The sequence below is a fragment of the Salvelinus sp. IW2-2015 genome, linkage group LG37, assembly GCF_002910315.2.
Source record: "Salvelinus sp. IW2-2015 linkage group LG37, ASM291031v2, whole genome shotgun sequence".
NCBI lineage: Eukaryota > Metazoa > Chordata > Actinopteri > Salmoniformes > Salmonidae > Salvelinus > Salvelinus sp. IW2-2015.
Window position 1 is genome coordinate 16,786,758 of NC_036876.1, and position 23,922 is coordinate 16,810,679.

The following is a 23,922-nucleotide window of genomic DNA, read 5'->3' on the forward strand; positions in this document are numbered from 1 at the left end:
GCTATAAGTATTTAGTACAGACCCATCATTGGGTTGCAGAATAATGCCTTCATCATTCTTTCAGACTTTTCAGAAATCACAATTTATTTTCCATTTAGATATTCATCAGTGTATTCTAGGAAGAGTGCCACAAAGTGCCACGGCAGTTGGATATTTTATGCTAAACCAATAAAGGTCAAGGAGCTGACCACCATGTTGGAATCCAACCAGTTGCCAGTAGCTTTGTAGAATCCAGACTGAAGTGGCTGCAGAGTGTCAGTGTTTGAGCTAGGGATTTAAAGGTGATTTGTAGGACTGTACTATCCTCCGTGTCACGCAGTGGCACTCAAACACCTCTGACAGCGCGCGCGGTGTGTGTTAATACCAACAATTACTGCTGTTGCGAACGTAACCCACTGCGTCTCTCATCTTCAAAAGGTCAGGACTATCCAGGCCTCCCTTTCATTTTCTTCCCACAGATCTCTCTCATGTTTCATCCCTCCTTAATTGTCTGGCAAACAGCTAAGCAGAGAAAGACAAATATCCCCTTTTTCCGTGTGGATGTTGTTACGTCTGTATTCCCCGTCAAGTGTTTAATAGTTCAACACCTCCCTTTGCCTCTCCCTTTTTCTCAATGTACCTCTACCAATTTTCTCTCCATTTCTCTTTATTCCCTTTACCTTTCCTTCCCCCTTCCTCCCTCCTTTCTCTCTACCATGCCCATATTTTGCACCACCTTTAATCATAGCACTATTAGAGTTGTTTGATGGCGAGGCTATCTCTCAGGCGTAGGGTTATGCTGCAGGGGCCGCCCAAGTGGCAGATTGCTCCCAGTAAAACTCAGCCTGAGAGGCAGTAGATCCCTGGCCAGTAATTAGTTCTCATACCCAGGCTGGGTTTCACCTAATTAGATGAAACCTATTAGTGGAGAGAATGGGAGAAGACGACAGAATGACTGTATAGTGAATGATAGCTCTCTTTCTATTACTTTCTACTCCCACTATTCCTTCCAGCTTAATCTCTGTCTCTCTCTCTCTCTCTCTCTCTCTCTCTCTCTCTCTCTCTCTCTGTCCCTCTTCTTTTCCCTCCCTATCCGTTCCTCTTTTTATCATAAAGGCCTGAGAATTTTTGACAGCTGGTTTGAAGTAATCCTTATGACACCTGGCACTGTACGCTTTCACCTCCCTCTGATTGGTCTTTGGAGTAAATAGATATATCCTATCAGAGGGCTTTGATGAAGTTATGAAGGGATCACATACTCATTTAAAAGCCAATCTCGGCTGCACTCAGAGCCACTGTCTCGTGATCCAGCCAAGATGTTTTAAATATTGTATTATTGCTTTGTCGGCAGTGAGAATACATACAGACGGATAAACAATTATCCGTGTTCTCAGCAATAACAGTTTTATTTCGGTAAATCTAAAGCATGTGAAAGGCCTCAAGACTTTTGACTGTTAATTACATTTTAGGAGTGAGTGTTTTTAGATGCTTAACTAGGGAAATGTGACAAGGGGTTCAGATTGAATTTTGTAGAAGAAAGATGTGTGCATTGTAGGGAGAGACATACCACTAGCCTAAGATGAATAACACCATGGTCTTTAGGGCAAAGAACACGTGTGTGTGTGTGTGTGTGTGTGTGTGTGTGTGTGGTTGTGTGTGTGTGTGTGTGTGTGTGTGTGTGTGTGTGTGTGTGTGTGTGTGTGTGTGTGTGTGTGTGTGTGTGTGTGTGTGTGTGTGTGTGTGTGGTGTGTGTGTTGTGTGTGTGTGCTTGAATGTGTGCATATGTACGGTATGTATATTTCTTTATCTATCTACATCTCCCCTGCCATCTAGCAATCCTTATTAGCCCACTGCGTTGAGGCAGGTATCCCTCAGATCAACCCTCTCCCTCCACTACTCCCTCTGTGTAACAGTGTGTGTCCTTGAGGCAGAATAGGTCCATGGTCAGCCTACTATCTAGCCTATATCTGCTGTGTCATGACTCACCACCAACCCCCAGCTCACTCTCTCTCTCTCTCTCTTTCTCGTGCTCTCTCCCTCCCTCCCTTTCCCAGCCACACTGACCCCTATCTACTGTGATTTGAATTTTGATAGAGGAGAGGGAGGGAGGGAGGGAGGCGAGGGGGAGAGAGAGATGGTGTAAAAACAGACATGCTGTGTTGATGTAAACACACACACATACTGGCGTAAACACACAAACACACACCATATATCCGTCAACTTCATACTCTGCAACATCTCAGTGAGTAGTCCACAGTAAGACCCCATATCTAGTAGCTATTGTGCCTCTGCAGGAAAGGCCTTTTTGAATAAGCCCACAGTACTTTAGCCTGTCAGCTGATACAGGCATTGAGGAAAGCCAGCAAAGTAAAGCCTGGCTCAGTGCAGCCACTGGCCCACTTTCAGCAGTCCAGCTTTAAGACACACACGTGCATGCATGCACGCACGCACACTCACACACACACACACACACACACACACACACACAGTGAGAAACAGAAATATCTTCCCACCAGCGTTGTAACAGCGGGTAGCCTTCACGGTGGCAGCATTGACTTTTGTCCATGTGTAATTAACTCAAAGAAAGGAGGAGAGACATCTTTTCCCTTCTCAGCCGCCCTCTCAGCCACCTGTCCACCAGTCTATACCTACGAAGTGGAAGCCTCTTTTGAGTCCATTGAAAGGGGCTGAGGGCTGGAGACAGTAGGCATTATGTACAGACCCAATTGGCTGAAAGCCCCTTGGGTTAGAGTGACAGTGGTTAGCTAGCTGAGTGCATGGCAGGCACAGCCACTGTTTCCGGGCTCACCCTGGTCTGGTATGTTCTCTATATCACAGTGGTAGTCTTCTGCCCTGTGGAAGAAACCTTGGATCGGCCTTGGTATGGGGCTCTGAAGCTCTAAGGATGTGGCAATGCTTTGACAGTTGAGAATGACCCACTTGTTTTGTTATTATGGGAGTGGGCTTGAGGAGTGCTGGTGAAAGGACAAAGATCCGGCCCACTCTTAGGTATTTGTATTGTATACTTAATGAATGTAGGTTATTAACAATTTTGTACTTCCTTCTTATAGCCATTTTTTCCCTGAATTGGGTGTTTTCCTGAATTCATATTTGTGAGTACACATTAATTAGCATTTTTGAGTCATACATTACCATAGTTTTGTCCCTGTGCCCAACAATATGGCCTTCTTCCTGAGTAAGCTGTTACGATTCATCTCTATAATTCTGAGTCATAAGTCTGACTCATTTACTCAGACTAACCCAGTAGGAACCTTACCCTTCCAATGACCTTTGTCTAAAAAATAAAATGCTCACTAGTACAATGTGATCATTAACAAGATGTAACACAAACCGGTAAATGTTTTCTTAAATAAAAAATATAAACTTTAAATGAAAAATCCAATTATACTTTTTTTTGTGTGTGTGTGTGTGACTGGGAGGGGCACACCAAATATAGCACGCTCACATCCTCTGGAATTTTGTTGCTAATAAGACAAAAGACAGTGGAATAAAAAATCCTTATTATGACTCTTTATACCTTTTGGTCACAGAGACTTGTTTTAAGTGCTTATTTGACGGTATTGGTTCCAACGACTAGTATGATTTATGTGGTTAATAATACAGGCATGTCAATGGACAGCCCTAGGGAAGTAGGGGCTTTCAACATGGTGGAGCAAGGAGAGAGAGGAAAAAGGGTCCTGCACAACATAGAGAAGCTTTCTCTGTCTGGCTTTGATCTTCTGGCCTAATTCATTATCACACTGTGAAACCTCTTCCTATTTAGCTGGGCTCTGGAGCCAATAGAACGTGCTGCTATGGAATAATCAGCTTCTCTCTGCTCTTACCAAGAGCACTTCACCATAAACTATATTAACTCTCTTTCTTCATGAAATATCCATATTTGCACATTATTATATTACAGTATACAGAATTATTATTATTATGGTGATTTGAACAGGGACAATGAACAACAAAACATCAGTCTCATCAAATAAAATACCATTTTATTTGTCACATGCACAGGTGTAGGTAGACCTTACAGTGAAATGCTTACTTATAAGCTTAACACTTCTTGCCACTAGGGGGGTGCTATTTCGACATAGCACAAATGTGTATCCAATGTAAACGGTCTCCTACTCAATTCTTGCTCGTACAATATGCATATTATTCTCACTATTGGATAGAAAACACTCTCTAGTTTATAAAACCGTTGGAATTATGTCTGTAAGTGAAACAGAACTCGACTTAGAGCACTTTTCCTATGTCTGTGTGAGAATGGGAAATTTTATCATCTGCTTTGAGACCTGTCTTTAACTTTGCCTGTCTTCTATTGGTTGAGATGCACTGCATACACCTTCCCCTGGCTGTTAGCGAATAGGGAGAGTTGAAATGACGTGGCTACGTATTTCCCAAAGTTTTTAAATTGATTGGAACCGAGGTGTCCGACCTTTTGGGACTTCGCGCTGACGCAAAGAGGGTCTTGGCATGTCTTTTTAGAACGTCTGGTTTTAGCTCCTAGAAGTATCCGGCTCTGTTTTTATTCGCTATAGGCTTTAAAGACATCATAATCTTGTTATTTTGAACCGAATTATACCAGTTTAGGTCAGTATATTGCGATTTTCAGGTATTTATTTCCATGGCGCTGTAGAAACGTGGGTGTCTCTCTCTCGAATGCCATTCTGTACTGCTAATTGCAACATCGAGGGAAACATTCTCCAACCCAGCAACGATTCTTTTGGCCAACGGACACCTTTCACAAGATTCTGATGGGAGTTCAGCTAATAGTAGGTACTATTTATGCTGATAAAACGTTGTTCTGTTGAAAAAGAAAAATTTATTAGACGCCATTATTTTCCATGTAGCGTTGCGCTATCGCACCCTGTATTGTACCCAGTATTGCGCAGTAAGGTTAATTTTAAAAATGTAATTCAGCGATTGCATTAAGAACTAATTTCTCTTTCAATTGCTGTCCAACCTGTATTTTTTTAGTCAAGTTTATGAATAGTTTTTGATAAGATTAGGTGCCTTTCCAAAATGGCGCCGGACAGATTGCTTGATTTTTTTGCCCACTAAACACGTTGTGTAACCACGAATTGTGCGGCTAAATACGCACATTTTCGAACAAACTATATGCATTGTGTAATATGATGTTACAGGACTGTCATCTGAAGAATTCTGAGAAGGTTAGTGAAAAAATTAATAACGTTTGGTGGTTTATAACGTTATTGCTATTTTTGGCATGAATCAATGCTACTGTGTGACTGACTTGTAGTAAGCTAAGATAACGCTATATTGTGTTTTCGCTGTAAAACACTTAGAAAATCTGACATATTGGCTATATTCACATGATCTGTGTCTTTCATCTGCTGTGTATTTTTAAGAAATGTTTTATGATGAGTAATTAGCTAATACACGATGGTCTCTGTAGTTATTCTAGTCATTTTAGTGATAGTTGTAATGGGGGCTGCAATTGTAAACTATGATTTATACCTGAAATATGCACATTTTTCTAACAAAACCTATGCTATACAATAAATATGTTATCAGACTGTCATCTGATGAGAATTGTTTCTTGGTTAGTGGCTATTTATATCTTTATTTGGTCTAATTTGTGATAGCTACTGATGCAGTAAAAAAAATGGTGGAGTAAAAAAAGTGGTGTCTTTTGCTAACGTGGTTAGCTAATAGATTTACATATTGTGTCTTCCCTGTAAAACATTAAAAAAATCAGAGATGATGGCTTCAATCACAAGATCTGTATCTTTCATTTGGTGTCTTGGACTTGATATTTCATGAACATTTTATTTTATGATATCCCTGTAACTTTAGGCTAGGCTATGCTAGTCTGCTTTTGTGATGGGGGGGGATCCCGGATCCGGGTTTGTGACTCGTGAAAGGTTATAAGCACTTAACCAACAATGCATTTTTAAGAAAAATAAGTGTTAAGTAAAACATAGATAAAACAAAAGTAACAATTAAGCAGCAGTAAAATAACCATAGAGAGTCTATATATACAGGGGGTACCGGTACAGAGTCAATGTGCGGGGGCACCGGTTAGTCGAGGTAATTTAGGTAATAGTGTAGGTAGTGTGAAAGTCACTATGCATAGATAATAAACAGAGAGTAGCAGCAGCGTAAAAGAGGGGTCTGGGTAGGTCTTTGGTTAGCTGTTCAGGAGTCTTATGGCTTGGGGGTAGAAGCTGTTAAGAATCCTTTTGGAACTAGACTTGGTGCTCTGGTACCTCTTGCCGTGTGTTAGCAGAGAGAACAGTCTATGCCTAGGGTGGATGGAGTCTTTGACAATTTGTAGGGCCTTCCTCTGACACCGCCTGGTATAGAGATGGCAGGAAGCTTGGCCCTAGTGATGTACTGGGCCGTACGTACTACACTCTGTAGTGCCTTGCGGTCGGAGTCCGAGCTGTTGCCATACCAGGCAGTGATGCAACCAGTCAGGATGCTCTTAATGGTGCAGCTGTATAACCTTTTGAGGATCTGAGGACCCATGCCAAATCTTTTCAGTCTGCTGAGGGGAAAAAGGCTTTGTCGTGCCCTCATCACGACTGTTTTAGTGTGTTTGGACCATGACAGTTTGTTGGTGATGTGGACACCAAGGAACTAGAAGTCTCAACCTGCCCCACTACAGCCCCATCGATGAGAATGGGGGCGTGCTCGGTCCTCCTTTTCCTGTAGTCCACAATCATCTCCTTTGTCTTGATCATGCTGAGGGAGAGGTTGTTGTCCTGGTACCAAACGGCCATTCTCTGACCTCCTCCCTCTAGGCTCTCATCGTTGTCTGTGATCAGGCCTACCACTGTTGTGTCATCGGCAAACTTGATGATGGTGTTGGAGTCATGCCTGGCCATGCAGTCATAAGTGAACAGGGAGTACAGGAGGGGACTGAGCACGCACCCCTGAGGGGCCCCTGTATTAAGGATCAGCGTGGCGGATGTGTTGTTACCTACCTTTACCACCTGGGGGCGGCCTGTCATCAAGTCCAGTATCCAATTGCAGAGGGATGTGTTTAGTCCCAGGATCCTTAGCTTAGTGATGAGCTTTGAGGGCGCTATGGTGTTGAATGCTGAGCTGTAGTCAATGAATAGCATTCTCACATAGGTGTTCCTTTTGTCAAGGTGGGAAAGGGCAGTGTTGAGTGCAATAGAGATTGCATCATCTGTGGATCTGTTGGGGCGGTATGCAATTTGGAGTGAGTCTAGAGTTTCTGGGATAATGGTGTTGATGTGAGCCATGACCAGCGTTTCAAAGCACTTCATGGCTACAGACATGAGTGTCATGGGTCTGTAGTCATTTCGGCAGGTTACCTTAATATTCTTGGGCAAAGGGACTATGGTGGTCAGCTTGAAACATGTTTGTTTTACAGACTCAGTCAGGGACAGGTTGAACATGTCTGTGAAGACACATGCCAGTTGGTCAGCGCATGCTCGGAGCACACGTCCTGGTAATCCGTCTGGCCCTGCGGCTCTGTGAATGTTGACCTGTTTAAAGGTCTTACTCACATCAGCTACGGAGAGCGTAATCACATAGTCGTCCGGAACAGCTGATGCTCTCATGCATGTTTCATTGTTACTTGCCTTGACGCAAGCATTGAAGTAATTTAGCTCGTCTGGTAGGCTTGTGTCACTGGGCAGCTTGCGGTTGTGCTTCCCTTTGTAGTCTAATAGTTTGCAAGCCCTGCTACATCCGACGAGCATGGGAGCCGGGTTAGTACGATTCAATCTTAGTCTTGTATTGACACTTTGATTGAATCGAACTACACCGGCTCCGACGCTCGTCGGAGAAATTATGCATTGTACCAGATTTAGCCAACAGCTAATTTCCGTCTGCAGTCCTCAGGCAGGCGCGAAATATGGCCCGGAAAACATACCTCAATCCAGGGTTGAGAAATGCGTTGTACTCCGAATTGATAATGGGACAATTATGAGCATTTATCATCCCTGGATTGAGGTGTGCTTTCTGAGCCATATTTCGCGTAGGCTCCGTGTTGTCTTAATTAATATACACCGGGATGCTGTCTGACCCTAGTGCAGCTGTAAACAAGCGGGTCAGTTCTGCTGGTTAGTGAACAGATAATCAAGAAAAACATTATATATGAACAGACAACATACAAACATCATACATTTATAAAATAAAATGACAAAGTAATAATAAAAACTAAGGTCAAGACATACAGATAAGATTCCACACAGAAGTCATGACATTGCACATAATAATCATCGGACACATTGCTATTGGACCTATGGGTTGTAAAAACAAATAGTAAAAAAAGAAAAGCTACAAAAACGGTTCTTAAGGGTCTACAAACCTACCGTTCTTTTAACCACTTTTTCACCTTTTGTGTAAAAGCAATGACACTAGGAACACATGTTAAGTTTCCTGGAGGCTGGTTCCAGTGGTGAACATCTTTTACAGACAATGCGAATTGGGCGAAAGCTGTTCTACACACTTGAATTCTACAGTTTCCATTCACCGCTCCCCTGGGATGTGACCCTATAGATAGTAAAGTGGTCACTTGAGCAAGTCCATGTAAACATTTAAAAAGCAGCTTGGTCATGTGAAGTCCTATTTTTTCCTAACTGCTATGACTGATTTTATCACAATGCGTGCCAGTGGACTTCTGGTAAGTACTGTATGCTTTAGTGAGAAAGTGTTGGGATCAGATACGACTACTCTTACCCACCCCAAAATGAAAAATCCCCACACCCACCACTTCTCACCTGCATGCATTTATTTTGTGTAAAGGGATTGGGCAAAGGCAACATTTGGGGTTGAGAGTTACCCTTTAACTTGAAGATACATTTTCAACCAAAGCTTGAGACCCTAGGCCTATATGTATATTCTGTTTTTAGTTGAACTCTGGGTTGAATTTAAAACAATAGCTGTTGATGACTTCTCAAATGCTATATAGGCCTAAATAGTGTAATTGATGATATGACCTATTCAATATGGTTACTTTTCATTTGCTCAATTAAACCTACCCTTTGAAATCACTTCAATAGCAACACTGAACAGTGCTTTCAGAAAGTATTCACACCCCTTGACTTGTTCCAGATTTTGTTGTATTACAGCCTGCATTTATAATAGTTTAAATTGAGATGTTGTGTCACTGGACTACACAGAATACCCCATAATGTCAAAGTGGAATTATGTTTAAAAAAATTCTTACAAATTAATACAAAATGTAAGCTGAAATGTCTTGAGCCAATATGTATTTAAACCTTTTGTTATGGCAAACCTAAATAAGTTCAGGAGTAAAAATGTGCAAGTCACATAATAAGTTGCATGGAATCACTGTACCCCACACATACCATTATCTGTAAGGTCCCTCAGTCTAGCAGTGAATTTCCAACACAGATTCAACCACAAAGACCAGGGAGGTTTTACATTGCCTCGCAAAGAAAGGCACCTATTGGTAGATGGATAAAAAAAGACAATGAATATCCCTTTGAGCATGGTGAATTTATTAAATACACTTTGGATGGTGCATCTATACAGCCAATCACTACAACGATACAGGCATCCTTCCTAACTCAGTTGCCAGAGAGGAAGGAAACTGCTCAGGGATTTCACCATGAGGCTAATGGTGACTTTAAAACAGTTACTGAGATTAATGTCTGCGATAGGAGAAAACTGAGGATGGATCAACAACATTACAGTTACTCCACAATACCAACCTAATTGACAGAGTGAAAAAAGGACGCCTGTACAGAATGAAAATATTCCAAAACATGCATCCTGTTGGCAACAAGGCACTAAAGAAATACTGCAAAACATGTGGCAAAGCAATTCACTTTTTGTCCTGAATACAAAGTGTTATGTGTTGTATTGGATTTACCCCAAACATTACTGAGTACCACTCTCTATATTTCCAAGCATAGTGGTGGCTGCATCATGTTATGGGTATTTCTGTAATCCTTAAGGACTGAGGAGTTTTTAAGGATAACAAATAAATGGAATGGAACTAAGCACAGACAAAATCCTAGAGGAAAACCTGCTTCAGTCTGCTTTCCACCAGACACTGGGAGATGAATTCACCTTTCAGCAGGAAAATAACCTAAAACACAAGGCCAAATATACACTGGAGTTGCTTACCAAGATGACATCGAATGTGGCCTAGTTACAGTTTTAACTTAAATCGTCTTGAAAATCTATGGCAAGACTTGAAAATGGCTGTCTACCAATGATCAACAACCAAATTGACAGAGTTTGAAGAATAATTTGCTTATATTGTACAATCCAGGTGTGCAAAGTTCTTAGAGACGTACAGAGAGACTTACAACTGTAATTGCTGCTAAAGGTGATGGTAAAACCATGGATGGGAAACGAAATGGAAAGCTGTAGATAGCTTAACTCTCCTGTTGGAGGTCCTGCCAAGCTAAATGTTGTTGTTTTCTGATAGTGGATATACCATTGAAGATCTGACATTGCTTCAGAGGTATAAATTCAGTATATTTTATAAAAGGTTTGTCTGTGTAGAAAATTGGTTACCATTGTAAGAATATTTCCAAGATAAATACACGGCGCAGAGGACGAGAGGTCAATAGAGTACTAACAATCAATGGAAATAGTGTTTTTTCTGTAATAGGAGATTAATGATCAATGGGTCAGAGACATGGGAGGAATTTCAGTCCGGGACTCATAGCTACATGGCAAGTTCTCATTGGTCCAAATTGTTTATACATTGAGCCTGAAATAGCATACTTGTTATTTGGCCATTGGCCCAGTTTTATTGCAAGGAATTCTAATTGGTCAACCACAGGCTAGGGCTTATAAACTACATCCTGTCCCTTTGTTCTGTGGAGAGAATCACGGAAGAGAATCACTGAGGACAGGGGAGAATGAACATCTACCATCTACCTCCATCCAGGATTTGTTCTCTTTGAATAAACCTATTTTCCTCCCCCTGATTTGCTTTGGGGTCTGTGTTATTGAAGAGTATCATCAACTGATAACACTTGGTGCTGTGACCCGGATCAATTGGTCTTGAACAACAACAATGAAAAACTCATCAACTGTGTGTTGATCCAAGGAAAAGAAAGAGAGAGGGCTGAGCGCAACTCACCATGGGATTCATCTCTTAATCTCCTGATTGACTGCTAACATATCGCTGGGTGAGTCTAAACCGATCTAATTTAAAAGAACCAAATCAGGTTTAAAGTAGTGCATGCAATGAGTGATATGTATCTGTGATGTATACGGTTCAAGTCCTTTGTTCTGTTTGTTAAATCTTTATTATAGGGGTTCAAGTCCTCTATTAAAAGGTTAGAGTCCTTTTTGTGAAACCTTCTTGTTGCATAGAAGTGAGTTGCTAGTTGAGTAGTAATTTTTACATGTGTGGGTAATGTAAGCCTTCAACAAGCTTTTGAAGTGAACACAGGTTTTATGGGTAACCAGGCCCTACAGAAACAATTTGTGTTCTATAAGAGGTTTGATATATATATATATATTTATAGGGGTTAAATAAATATATAAACATAGAGATATATATTATACAACTTTAGAAGTTAATGTAATGCCATTAAGTGAGAAAACCACTCTGGAAAAGGGCGAGACAGCTCCTCTGGAAGTGAGCATGAAAAATATTTTACATTTCAAATTAGAGAATTGTAGGCACGAGATAATTAAGAAATATTATCATTGTTGACAAAGACGGAATATGGAATCTGTCTGATAGACATTCTCTGTATTTTTCCCCAAGCTTTTTGTATAACTCCTTGACAAAGGAGTTATACTGTTTTAGCCGAAGTAAGAAAACAGGATGAGAAATTTATTCTGGAGAATCATGACAGGACATTGCAGAGAGATATACTGTAGATAGTTTGAGAGCTCTTGGTGAACAGATAAAAACCTTGAAAGGAGAAATTCAACAATTACAGGCAAGGGTTGTAAAAAAAAAAGACTTGGCTCCAACATGTGGACCCTTTGTTCCCTCAATCTACCCTCAGGCTGAGTTGTGCAAGGATGATCGGGTTTCAAGCATCTGGTCAGCACTGCCTGGCTTTGAGTCAATAGATTCTGACAGCGATGATGAACGATGTCTTAGGCCAACCAGAACACAGGTTGTAAAAGGTAATAAATACAAACCTCCAGTGACAGTAATCACACATAAATCAGCATCTCCAAAACAGTTGGATGAATGAAATGTCCACGAGAAGTGGGTATGAAAACATAGGACCATTTGAAGCGTCATAAGAAACTCTACAATCTACATCCTTATGACGGGTTACGGTTATTAGCCTTTGTTTTGAACATAGTGTACTTGGCGAAGAGGTTTATAGAGTTGTGGGTGGTGAAGAGCAAGATGTGGCCGATGGATGGCGAGCCATACATGTTTTCCTTAAGGGTCTGACCAATGCAAGCACCGAAAGTGCTAAAAAACCGAAAGAACCGTTTGTTGAATTTGAAGAAAGGTTTAGAGCAGAAGTGGTTTAAACACAGTGGGTTACCTGACATGGAAGATGAAGATGCACTCAACTCCTCCAAAAATGGGGCAATCACACATCAGCTGACGCAATCCGTACATGAGGATTTGCAAAAAAAAATTGTTTCCACAACTACGGACTGGGAGAGACAAAACTATGGCGACATCATCGACAGGTTGTCATGACTGGACAGAGACATCATTCAACATAACAAACCGGCTGTCATCAGAGTTGTGCAGGTTCCCGAGTGAAACCAGCAACATTATTCGTTCCGCAGAAGAGAAACCTAGTACATGTCATTATTGCAGGATTTCTGGTCACTGGCAATGAGAATGTCGGAAAAGAAAACGTATTCTTATGAGGAACGGCCAGGAGAAGCAGGGTCCGTCTAAGGGAACATGGAATCAAGACAAAAGCCCCAACAACACAATGCTGTGGCAGAAATGTAAGAAGCTCTCTCTGGCTCAGCATCAGAGTTGGCTGGATACCGTGGAGGGAAACTTAATAGACCCCCTCGTACGTCCCATCTCAGCTGGTGTACATCTGAAATCGGATGGAATATATGTGAACATGATGGTTAACAACTTTGCAGTAGATTTTTTTGTAGACACGGGTGCTGAAGTCACTGTATTGGCCATATCTTATGCAAAACATATATGTCCTCAGTACACGGGCAAGAGCAACAGGYGMGGGGGGYGGGGGGGGGGGGCAGATATGAAACAGACCAAACCCTTATCAATTTCTATTGGTCCAATGAAGATTGATGCAGGGGTGTGGATAGGCTCATTTGAACAACCTATTTTAGGCCTTGATGTTATTATGCAACTGGACTCTACACTGAACATCTCTGAAGGAAAGGTGACGTGGCAAATCAGACAACTGCAGGGATCTACAGTTCAGAACCATCCTATTTGGACTACGAAGAAAAATGAGTGTGGAACTTTGGATATGGAACCAGTGTGCTTGACAGGTGTTGCCCCACCTTGCACAAAACAATATCCCGTTAGCAAAAGTAGTGATTAAAGATCTATGGGACGTGAGCATAGTTGAAAAGACACATTCTGCCGACATGCTGTTCATACTCTTTTGACAATGAATCGAGCTGCACAGGTCACAGCTGCTCGTTGAAACAAATGGTCGATGGTGTTGGAGGCTCCTAACATCATCATACAACGTGACACACCATGTAATCCAGCTACTCTGATGCGTCCTCCAGATACCACATTACTTGAACACGACTGTTGTGAGTTGGTTTTGGATCAGCTCTCTGATGGGTTTACTAAGAGTCATCCGTTGGAAAACGCTGACTTTATGTTATACACAGACGGTTCAAGCATTGTGGAGGAGGGTGTGAGGAAGGCAGGCTGGGCAGTTACTACAATGGACAATGTGATCGTGACAGGGACGTTACTGGCACGAACATCCGCACAGGTGTCGGAATTGGTGGCTTTGACTGAAGCATGCAAACCGACTGAAGGAAAACAGCTGACATCTACACAGACTCAAGGTATGTTCTTGGTGTTAGCCATGATTTTGGAAAAATATGGAAAAATAGAGGATTCATGACATCACCGGGTGCTCTTGTGAAGAATGGACCAGAGGTGATGGCTCTACTGAATGCTCTCCAGTTACCTGGTCAAGTTACAATTTTGAAAATGAAAGCACATGGAGAAATCATAAACAGAGAGGTAAAATAGGCATGCGGAATAATTCCCAAGGGGGGACATGATGTAGTACCAGGACCGTGGGTGATATGTAACAGAGACATTAGGGCCAAAATGGGAAGGTCCTTATCAAGTTTTGCTCATAGCGAGGTCAGCTGTAAAAGTCCAGGGAAAATCACGATGGATACATGTCACTTATTGCAAGGTTGTCCATTTTGATGACAAAGCGGAGCCTGGAGAATAAAGAACTTATTAATATATAAAGAACTTACTTACCAATTGGGGGCCAGTCTCGGGTGAAGAAGCATAGTACGATGATCAGAACCTAATAAGCTTCTATGTTGTACACCGCAGTCATCATATTAGGGAAATCAATTTCTCTTGAAACCAGGACATGTTACTTTCACTTTTTTGTATCCTTCGTTACAGGTTATGAGAATCTACCGTCTGAAGCTGAAGCAATATTCCTTGATCCAAGGACTGTACCTGAAACGATACAAGATCACTGGTGAAGTGTTCATTACAGAAGTCCTTATCAACCAGTGGAACGGAAGAAGAGTTCCTCACTACTGGCAGACTGTCAGAAAATAATTTCTAATAGTTATCTATGTGGGACTGATACCAGTGTGGAAGAGCTGGTCACTTTTAAAGGACTTGGTGAATGATTACCTTGCCAATAGGACGATTGAATATTATTGTCTTGTGGACAATACTTTTTTGTGTGTGAGTGTCCTTCTAATACAGGATGTGGTAGGAATCTTAAGGGACATCATCATTACACCTGTTAATACTTATTTTCTATAACTTTGTTTGAAATCTATTTCTTATTGTAACAGCAAGTAAAATACGCCCTTTGTGTGTTGTAGAAATGCAAGGTGTTTAATGTACATGATTTTATGCTTACTGCTAATGTTTTTTTATACTGTCTATTTTTTCATGTTTTTTTTTTTCTTTTCTAAAAATACATTTTAAGAATATTTATTTTTAAAATGGTCTAGAGGGAAGTGTAAGAATATTCCCAAGATATATACACAAAGCAGAGCACGAGAGGTCAATGGAGTACGAAAGGTCAAGAGGACTAAAAGTCAATAGAGTACTAACGATCAATGGAAATAGTGTTTTTTCTGTAATAGGAGATTAATGATCAATGGGTCAGAGACATGGGAGGAATTTCAGTCCGGGACTCATAGCTACATGGCAAGTTCTCATRGGTCCAAATTGTTTATACATTGAGCCTGAAATAGCATACTTGTTATTTGGCCATTGGCCCAGTTTTATTGCAAGGAATTCTAATTGGTCAACCACAGGCTAGGGCTGGGTTATAAACTACATCCTGTCCCTTTGTTCTTTGGAGAGAATCACAAGAGAGAATCACTGAGGAGAATCACTGAGGACAGGGGAGAATGAACATCTACCATCTACCTCCCCGCATGATTTGTTCTCTTTGAATAAACCTATTTTCCTCCCTCTGATTTGCTTTGGGGTCTGTGTTATTGAATAGTAACATGAACTGCTAACACCATGATGACATAATCCCGTGGGTGAAAAGTCACCCTCAAAACAACAGTTAACATTGATAACTTTTTAGAAACCCAATGTATTTTCCACGTCACTATACGTTGACAAATTACATTGAAAGAATGTTGATTCAACCAGTTTGTGCCCAGTGGATGGTTTCTGATCAAAAACGTTCAATGCACGCTTGTACAGAGATTGCAATGGTTTGTTTTTTTATTTCTCCTGCTTGTGACCAACTTGTAATACAATAGGAGAAATATGTGAGAAAGTAACATAGCATGCATAGCTTAGAGTCATCACATCTTGTATTTTTATAATAGTTTCTGTATGTCAGTCAAAAACAAAAAGTGTGTTGGAATGGTTTGTGACCATAATAGCATCAGCATTAGCAGCTCAGCTGTTAAAACGAGTGGTTTAGCTAGATGTTTTCCCTGTGAGAAACATCACTATAGGTGGCATGATATGATATATGCTGTTGCAGTTCTCAGTAGAAAGCGGAGGCCTATCTCTCCACTGAGGGCAGTGGAGGTGATAGCTGTAGGCTGGACAGTATACCCGCGAGACCTTAGCGAAGTGAGAGGGCCTCCTCTTACCCTCCTCTCCTTTCTCTCCGAGGTGCTGGGAGTATGATTGGGGCGAGAGGGTGAGTAGGGCGATCAGACGAGCTCCGACACTCGGGAGCGAGAGGGCCGGGGTGTGGGTAGCAGCTCAGGACTAAAACGTTGATGGCTCAATTGTAGGGCCGACTGGGTGGAAGAGCCAATCAGGGCAATTCTTCCCAAGCAAAGGCATCTCTTTGGTCAGACAGATATGTGATCTCTGGTTTTATCTACCTGAATGCTCAAACATCAAGCGTCACTCTGTGGAGAAAGGAGATATATTACTTTTGTCTTTTCTTTCTTTCTTTCTTATTTTTTTGCCATTTTCCATCCATTCTACAGCTGTAGTTACCGTTTCACCATTAATGTCTGGCATGTTAGCAATCAACAGTGGTTGCCATGACTCCATTCTCTTTGTTTAGTGTATTTTTTGCTGAAATTAATCTTTTTCTATGGTTCACAAATAACATGGAAAATCCACCAAATGTCTTGTCTAGGTCTGCAGGTACTGTAGCTACTACCTTAGCACCGACTGCATATGGATTTGTTACGATCTATGGCTACAAGCGATTTTTTTGTATTGACATGCATATCAGTGGTGAAAAGGCAAGGGACACAGAAACAGAGGAATGGCAGTCATGATGTATTTGATACAAGATGCAGATTTTATAAGATTCCTTCTAACCAGACAAGCAAAGCAATTCATTATGGGGATCAAACATTCCAATCAACAGAACTATATTGCTTTCATTCTTTCTCCCTCTCTTCTCTCGATCATTTTGTTTATATCTCTATCTATATAAGTCTCGATTCACACTATACATGTTCCTGCACATATCTTTGATTAGTTTCATTGATGCCTTGTTTTTATATTGAATTGTAGTCTCATTCAATGTAGTGGGGAATTTCTCATACGGTCTATTTTGAGAGTGCCTACAATGCCAAGCACAACCAGTGATTTATATTCTATTCTTCCTTTACAGGAGAAAAAGAGCATTAAAAGTAAGCCATGGTTAAAATAACATTTTAAGGGCGGGGCAGCATGCTTTCGAGGTCTGCACTTCACCCCCTCTTGCTTGTTTTTTTTTCATACCTCACATCTTTCTGGTCATTGGCAGACCACATCTAACATGGCATCTATGTACTGTAACACTGGCAATGGCAGCTTTGAACATCTAGCTTTTAACTTAGAACTGAGCTTGTGAGGTAGATTGTTATGTCGCATAAGATATATCGTTTCTGTCACTCGTCTGTTAATTTATTGATCTGTTTTCATGCAAAAAAAAAAAAGTAACAATACTAAAAAGTCATAGTACCGGTAGCAGTTGTGGCATAATAGTAGCTCTATTGGTGATATTCATTGTACACTAGTTGCAGTGATGGTTTTAGTGCTGCGTTCAATGAATACAATGTATCTTTCAGAACAAATAACATGTACTGTAGTTAATCTTATTTTCCTTCATCTGTCTGGTAAATGATTAAGGCCCGTAGTATTAGATGTGATTGACTAGCAGGCTACCTAGATCAGACTGTGACTCTGTCTATCTCTAAATAAGAAATTGGCTTATATAGAGGATGTTATCACACTCTCTTTAACATACTCACACATGTCTACATACAGTACAGCAGCATACGCCGACATACAGAGTAGATAGCACTGCACATCATTAGACAATGGTTTAGGAGAAACACAATTTGCACCCGCCCCACATTTTGAAGCATGACATTATTTCAGCTATGACTCACTGTTTTCAGTTTGAGATGTTGTCGTCGTGCGGTGCAGTGTTCTTTTTTAACTTAGACTTTGTTTGTTTTGTTCATGTGGTGTGTGTATTGCATGAAAGCACAAGCAATTGTATCAATGAAATCCAAATACATTTGCCAATGATACAATTGAAAGCATAGTCACCAGTAACCATGGCAACCGAACCTAATTCGATTTATTTTTCTTGTCATCCAATTTTCAACGTCGAGATGTACAGACTAACGCATCTAATGGCAGAGACATAAACTTCCTGTTAACAAATGTAATGTGTCCCATACCATAACCTAACAACAACTTTTAAGATTTAGCTTTTCTATTAATAATATCTAGCTATGTCCCACTTCGGCGAAACGGAACACTTTCACTAATGACCCTTCTCTCTTCTCCTTCCCTTCAGACACCCGGACCTTGCCCGACGTAGCCATGACAGGCAAGTGCACCCGGGAATGCGATGAGTACGGCCACTCTGACTCCTGCTGGATGCCTGTGCGCACATCGCCTGAGCGCCGGCCCAAGACAACCACAACCCAACAACCAAAGCTTTCCACCTTCATGACTGGCGGTGGCAGCGGCAGCAGCCCTCCCGAGCAGCAGCAGCAGCATCCTGGCAGCCAGGAAGCCCTGGCCGCCATGTCCAATGGAGACCCCTCCTCCCACGTGATGCTGGGCAATGACCGCAACCGCAACCTGCTCAACAAGAAGACAGCCTCCTCCTCGTCCTCCTACGAGGGCTTCGGCTCGCCCAGTTTTAGCCCGCCGGGGGTTGAAGAGGGGGTGGTAGGTCACCCCATTGAGGAGATCCCTCTGGCCCCCACCGGGGAGTACAAGCCCTCACCCTGCGGCACGCTCACTCGCCGGGAGGTCTATCTGTGAGGGTGGCGGGGGAAGTAGCGCCATGGTACATAAACATCAACAATATAGTAGGTTACCACAACGACAACAACTAAAGACACTTTTTACTGTACCAAATGGACCTTGGCTGAGCAGGAAAGGTCCAAGGATAATCCTTCTCCAAGACAACAACATGAAACAATGCTAAAAGCTACGTGGATACAAACGTAATCCCTTTTAGAATTCAGATTCTGACCATATCCTGCAAGAGGAAGAAGAGGGTGGGGCTATTGGTGGGACTCAAAGCGAGACATTGGGTAACTGCTGCTGGCCGGCCAATGGGAACATTACTGCTGCCTGACCAACTCATTTCCATAAAACGTGCATGCATTATCTCTCCCTGACCCCACCTCTTAAAGACTGTACTGTACAAAAGAGGATCTTTCTTTATTTTCCGCTCTTTTTCTATAACTGTACTTGTGAACTAGTTTAAGTGTGACAATGAGACATGTGACAAAGGACCGATGTCATGCCTTTTGGGGACCCACCCTCATGCAAGCGTCATATAGCCTACATACAGTAATGTGTCATATATCACATCACGTGTCATGACCCCCTTGTGCTACTCACTCTGGATTCTGGATTCTGCATTTCAACAGTTTATGATTCAATGTTGCTTTCTCATTCAAAAAGAGACCCAAGACACAACCAAACAACAACAGACTGCGAAGGCTACTAGCATGGCATCATCGTTAACATTTGGGAAAGACTACGCTTTAACTTTCTGTCCTGTGGATGAGACTGTGTGTATCGCCTCATTCATAGGAGAATATAATTGACAAAATGGACTAAATGGAGTCAATGTGGTTGGCAATATCCAAGCCACAGTAGTCCCTGACCCACAGGGTGAATGATGAAATGATGTCGAGGTATGCTTATTTACCAGTGTGCATATAATACTCTCTTTGCCTCTTTCATAGACACCTATAGAAGTGAACATTGGACATATACATCGATTCAGACCAATGCTTTAAAGCTCACTTTCCCCTTCTCTATCTCTCTTTCTCTATCTTTGGATGGCCTGAAAGTTGAAGACAAAAAATACATTGGAGATGCAAGTTTCTATCTAGAACCATGACCAATCTGAACTGGTTGCCGGTCTTTGCTTGAGGTCCGTAATATGTTTGTACGTGGTTGTGCATATATTGCTTCCTATTCAGATGAAAGTTTCCCACATAGAAAAGCAGACACAAATTCACAATCAACACACAGCTAACATGTCATGGTAGATTTGAGGTGAGTTCATTGAGAAAAATGCTGGGTATGTAAAAGTATGCATGATAGGGTAGGTTGAGCTGGTCGAGGAAAGCTATGTGGTGAAGTTTTTCCGTTAACATTATTTTGTGTTCAGGTGTGTGCTAGAATGAGCAATAAATACCATTTTGTACACAACGCTGACATGACCACACTCTCTATCACATAATGATAAGCATAGTACTCTAACAAGGTCCAACTACCCATAAATGGAGATGTCACTAATGGTGGAAGTACATTTCCATATGGCACAGACATCTTTAAGCAAGAATCATCTCAATGAATTACAATCGAAAATACCTATTGATGTACAGTCACAAACTGGGGAAAAAGACACCAGTTTAGCATCTTACAAGTTAGTATGCGAGAGAAACCAAAGCATAGGAAACAAGAAACTGGCATGAAGGTACATGGGAGAAACTACAATACTACTACAAGTTGCTTTAAATACATGCATATGTGTAAGTGTATAGTGAGAGCATATGTTGAATTGAGCAAGGGTGCGACATGTAGGCAAACGGGTAGGTATGTAGGCAAACTATTTTGGACAACCACATATACACAGAAACACACACAATATGAAGACATTGTTCCTCCTTACCCATCGCAAGTGGTCTTTTTCACTGGTGAGTAGGCACAAGGTCTTGCCACCATAACCGAGCAAAAGAATATCAGATAAATATCAGATGCAATGGAAACCCTTTTGTATGTTAGCTAACCCCTTGGTTCGAAACAGACTGCTTTTTGGCAGTCCACCAATCTGTAAGTACTACTTGTCGTTCGAAGAAGTGTTCCTATGCTTATAAACTGTATACATGCATATGTACTTTTTATTGCATGTTTAAAGGGAATTTACTTACTCAGAAGGAGAAAAAAAATGAAAGGAAAATACAAAAATATCCTTACCCTGTGAACATGGATGTCCATCTTGTTGCTTGCTTTTGTTATACCTAAACTGACATTAGCCATGTAGTATGACTTAGTATATCAGTTTGAGGAGGAAGAAATGTCTGTTTATTTAGCATATTTCTTAAACTTTCCATCATATTTCTTTGATTGTTTTTTTTTCATTCCTGTCAGACAAATTTCCAGAACTTTCCCCATTCCAGTGAACAAACCCTACAGTTTTAACATACATTCAGTTCAAGGTTGCTCACCTGTAATGTCTGACTTATATAGTACAGTAAGACGATTTGCAACTTTGTACTGGCATTGCATTTCCATCCCCCCCTTTTTCTCTCTCTCTTTTTTGATCTATGTGATATACAATAACAGTCAGAACCTTGGAAATAATCATATTTGTGTATTTTATTTTTTTGTCATATTTTCTGTTGACAATTTGTATATTTAGAGTGCTTCTGTAAAAAAGAAAAATGTCAAAAAAAACTAAACTATAGAGTGAATTCAAAATTATGCAATTGTGCCTTTTTATACCAATTGGTATGATTCAATGTTGGTTTGGAATGGTACAAAATCAATTATGCTGAGTTGCTTTCTAAAAGTAGTGAGGATGGTATTTATGTCAAATTTTAAATAACTCCTGAAGATTCTTATACGATAGAGGAAAAATCCAATGACCTTCTGGCTTCTCGGGATGTGACCAGTCAAATGTCGGTAAGCCTGATACAGTAGATACAGTGTGGTACATTGACACAGAGTGCTCTTGATGTGGTCTTTATGTGGAATGTTCAAGGTATGAATATCCATTCCTAGCATAGTGTGGTTTCATTAACCAAATTACAACTTTTTGTACTGCTTAATATTAGTAATAATGACAATATATTCTAACAATTATTATCCTATGGTGTTCTGCTGATGTACATGTTCAGTGCGACAACCTTATGTGCATGAAACACTCTTCTGGATTGAACACATTGGGGCTGGCAGAAGAAAAACTTGGAGACATTTGACTGTTCAGGATGCGAGGAAGCCTAGAAGTGCTAATATGGAGTTTGAGAAAAAGTCGCGAGGGTGAGATGCTGACCGAATACACACCTCAGGATGTACAGCAAGCCCTAATACACACTCACAAACACACATTTACAACACGTACATTACAACATTTCAACACAGTATTGGAAACAATAGAGAAGTTGTGTAGTAGGTTCTCGTTGTGTTATAACATAAAGGAAATTGCATGTCTGTTTCTAGAAAGACTGAGAAAGTGATATAGAGGGAGTTATATATGATGAACTCTTTACTCAAACATTCAATATGCTACTTGTGCTTACTTCTGAATGTACAATATTATCTGATAGAAAAGAAACAGGGAGAAAATCAATTGGTCTTTCCTTGACCTGGTAATCCACAGATGACTGTCAAGTTTGGTTTAAAAAAATATATATTAAAAAAGTATATTTTTGCTACCTGAGGTGTATGTTTAGTCAGCTCTCTCTTCTATTAGTTGTTGAGCATTCACAGTCTGTGTTGAGATTTGTGATATTAACCATAAACTATTTGTCCTGCGACTTGGATGTTGATATGGAAATTGAGGAAACCGTTTATCATCGTTTATTATGATTCACTATGCACGCAGCTTAGCTGAACATGGCAAAATGTATTGAACGCAAGCCCACTTCTATTTATGAAATCTTTTACATAATGTAATTTGCTTTTGTACAGGTTTCTGTAAATAAATTGCTTGTCATTTTCGTCTGTGCAGAAATTAAAATATAACATGGTAAAACTATATGGTATAAACTTTTTATTGGTTTGAATTAGTGTGGTTTCATACAAGCCATTAATCAACCACTATATATATTGACATTCATATTATTATTATTAGTAGTAGTAGTATATTTTTTGTTATATACTGTATACATACTAGTGCACTGCTAGCCCATCAAAAATGCATACATAACCTCAAGGGAAAAGTTTAACGTTATTATAGAGTGAAACACTGACCTTTGTATTTGTGTGTCTGAGCGTGTTTTTGTGTGTGTGGGTCTGTTGGTCTGTGTCTGCCATTGTGTGCCCATCTGTGGTGTGGTGTGTGTGTGTGTGTGGGTTGTGTGTTTGTGTGTTTTGTGTGTCTGTGTGTGTGTGTGTGTGTGTGTGTGTGTGTGTGGTGTGTGTGTGTGTGTGTGTGTGTGTGTGTGTGTGTGTGTGTGTGTGTGTGTGTGTGTGTGTGTGGTGTGTGTGTGGTGTGTGTGTGTGTGTGTGTGGTGTTGGTGTGTGTGTGTGTGTGTGTGTGCGCTATCTGGCCCATATGTCTGGGTGATGTATGAGGCGACCACAGGCCAGGTAATTAAGGATCCATTCCGCTCAGTTCCCTACGCTCTGATTAGCACCCACCCCAGCACCAATGGTGTCTTAATAGAAAACTATAATGCACCGTAAAGTTACATCTCCAAAGTTCAATAATTTGGAAAACTTTTTCTCTCTCAACTCCCACAATGGTGCTTTCCAACATAAGAGAGTGGTGTGATAAAAAGTGTCTGCATTATAGCTGTGTTATATGTTCTGTGGGGTTTATGCTCAGTGTGATTACTCATAGGACTCACATAGAGTTGCTCTCTGCATTGTTGTGTCTGATTTCCCCTGGCTGAAAAAATGTATCTGTCTCTCTGTATTTTTTTATTCTGATCCCTTTTCAAATAATATATTTCCCAAAAATGTTGTTTCTGTGATCAAATGAATACAGGACAAATTTGGTTTAAAATATGTTGAAATTCTAATTGCATTTATATTACTATAAAGCGTGGAATAATCAGCAGGAAAATATACATTTCCTATCCAGGGAAAGGGAAATGAAGACAAATTAGAATGAATGTGAATGTAATTAATGTTTAAGCAATGCATTTCAAGGAATTGTT

At 40.8% G+C, this 23,922-nt stretch overlaps 1 protein-coding gene across 4 annotated transcripts in view; it reads left to right on the plus strand.

Moving 5' to 3' along the window:
• pcdh7b (protocadherin 7b) overlaps nucleotides 1-22,796 on the plus strand; it is a 199,157-nt gene extending 176,361 nt beyond the window's left edge. For 3 of the 4 annotated variants that reach the window (XM_070437860.1, XM_023982202.2, XM_023982201.2), the window contains one exon: nucleotides 18,360-22,796. In XM_070437860.1, coding sequence (XP_070293961.1) covers nucleotides 18,360-18,835 — 476 coding nt within the window. In that variant the 3' untranslated portion in view covers nucleotides 18,836-22,796. The remainder of the gene's footprint in view (nucleotides 1-18,359) is intronic. The other variant, XM_070437861.1, reaches the window with a different exon arrangement.
• The last annotated feature ends 1,126 nt before the right edge of the window (nucleotides 22,797-23,922 follow it).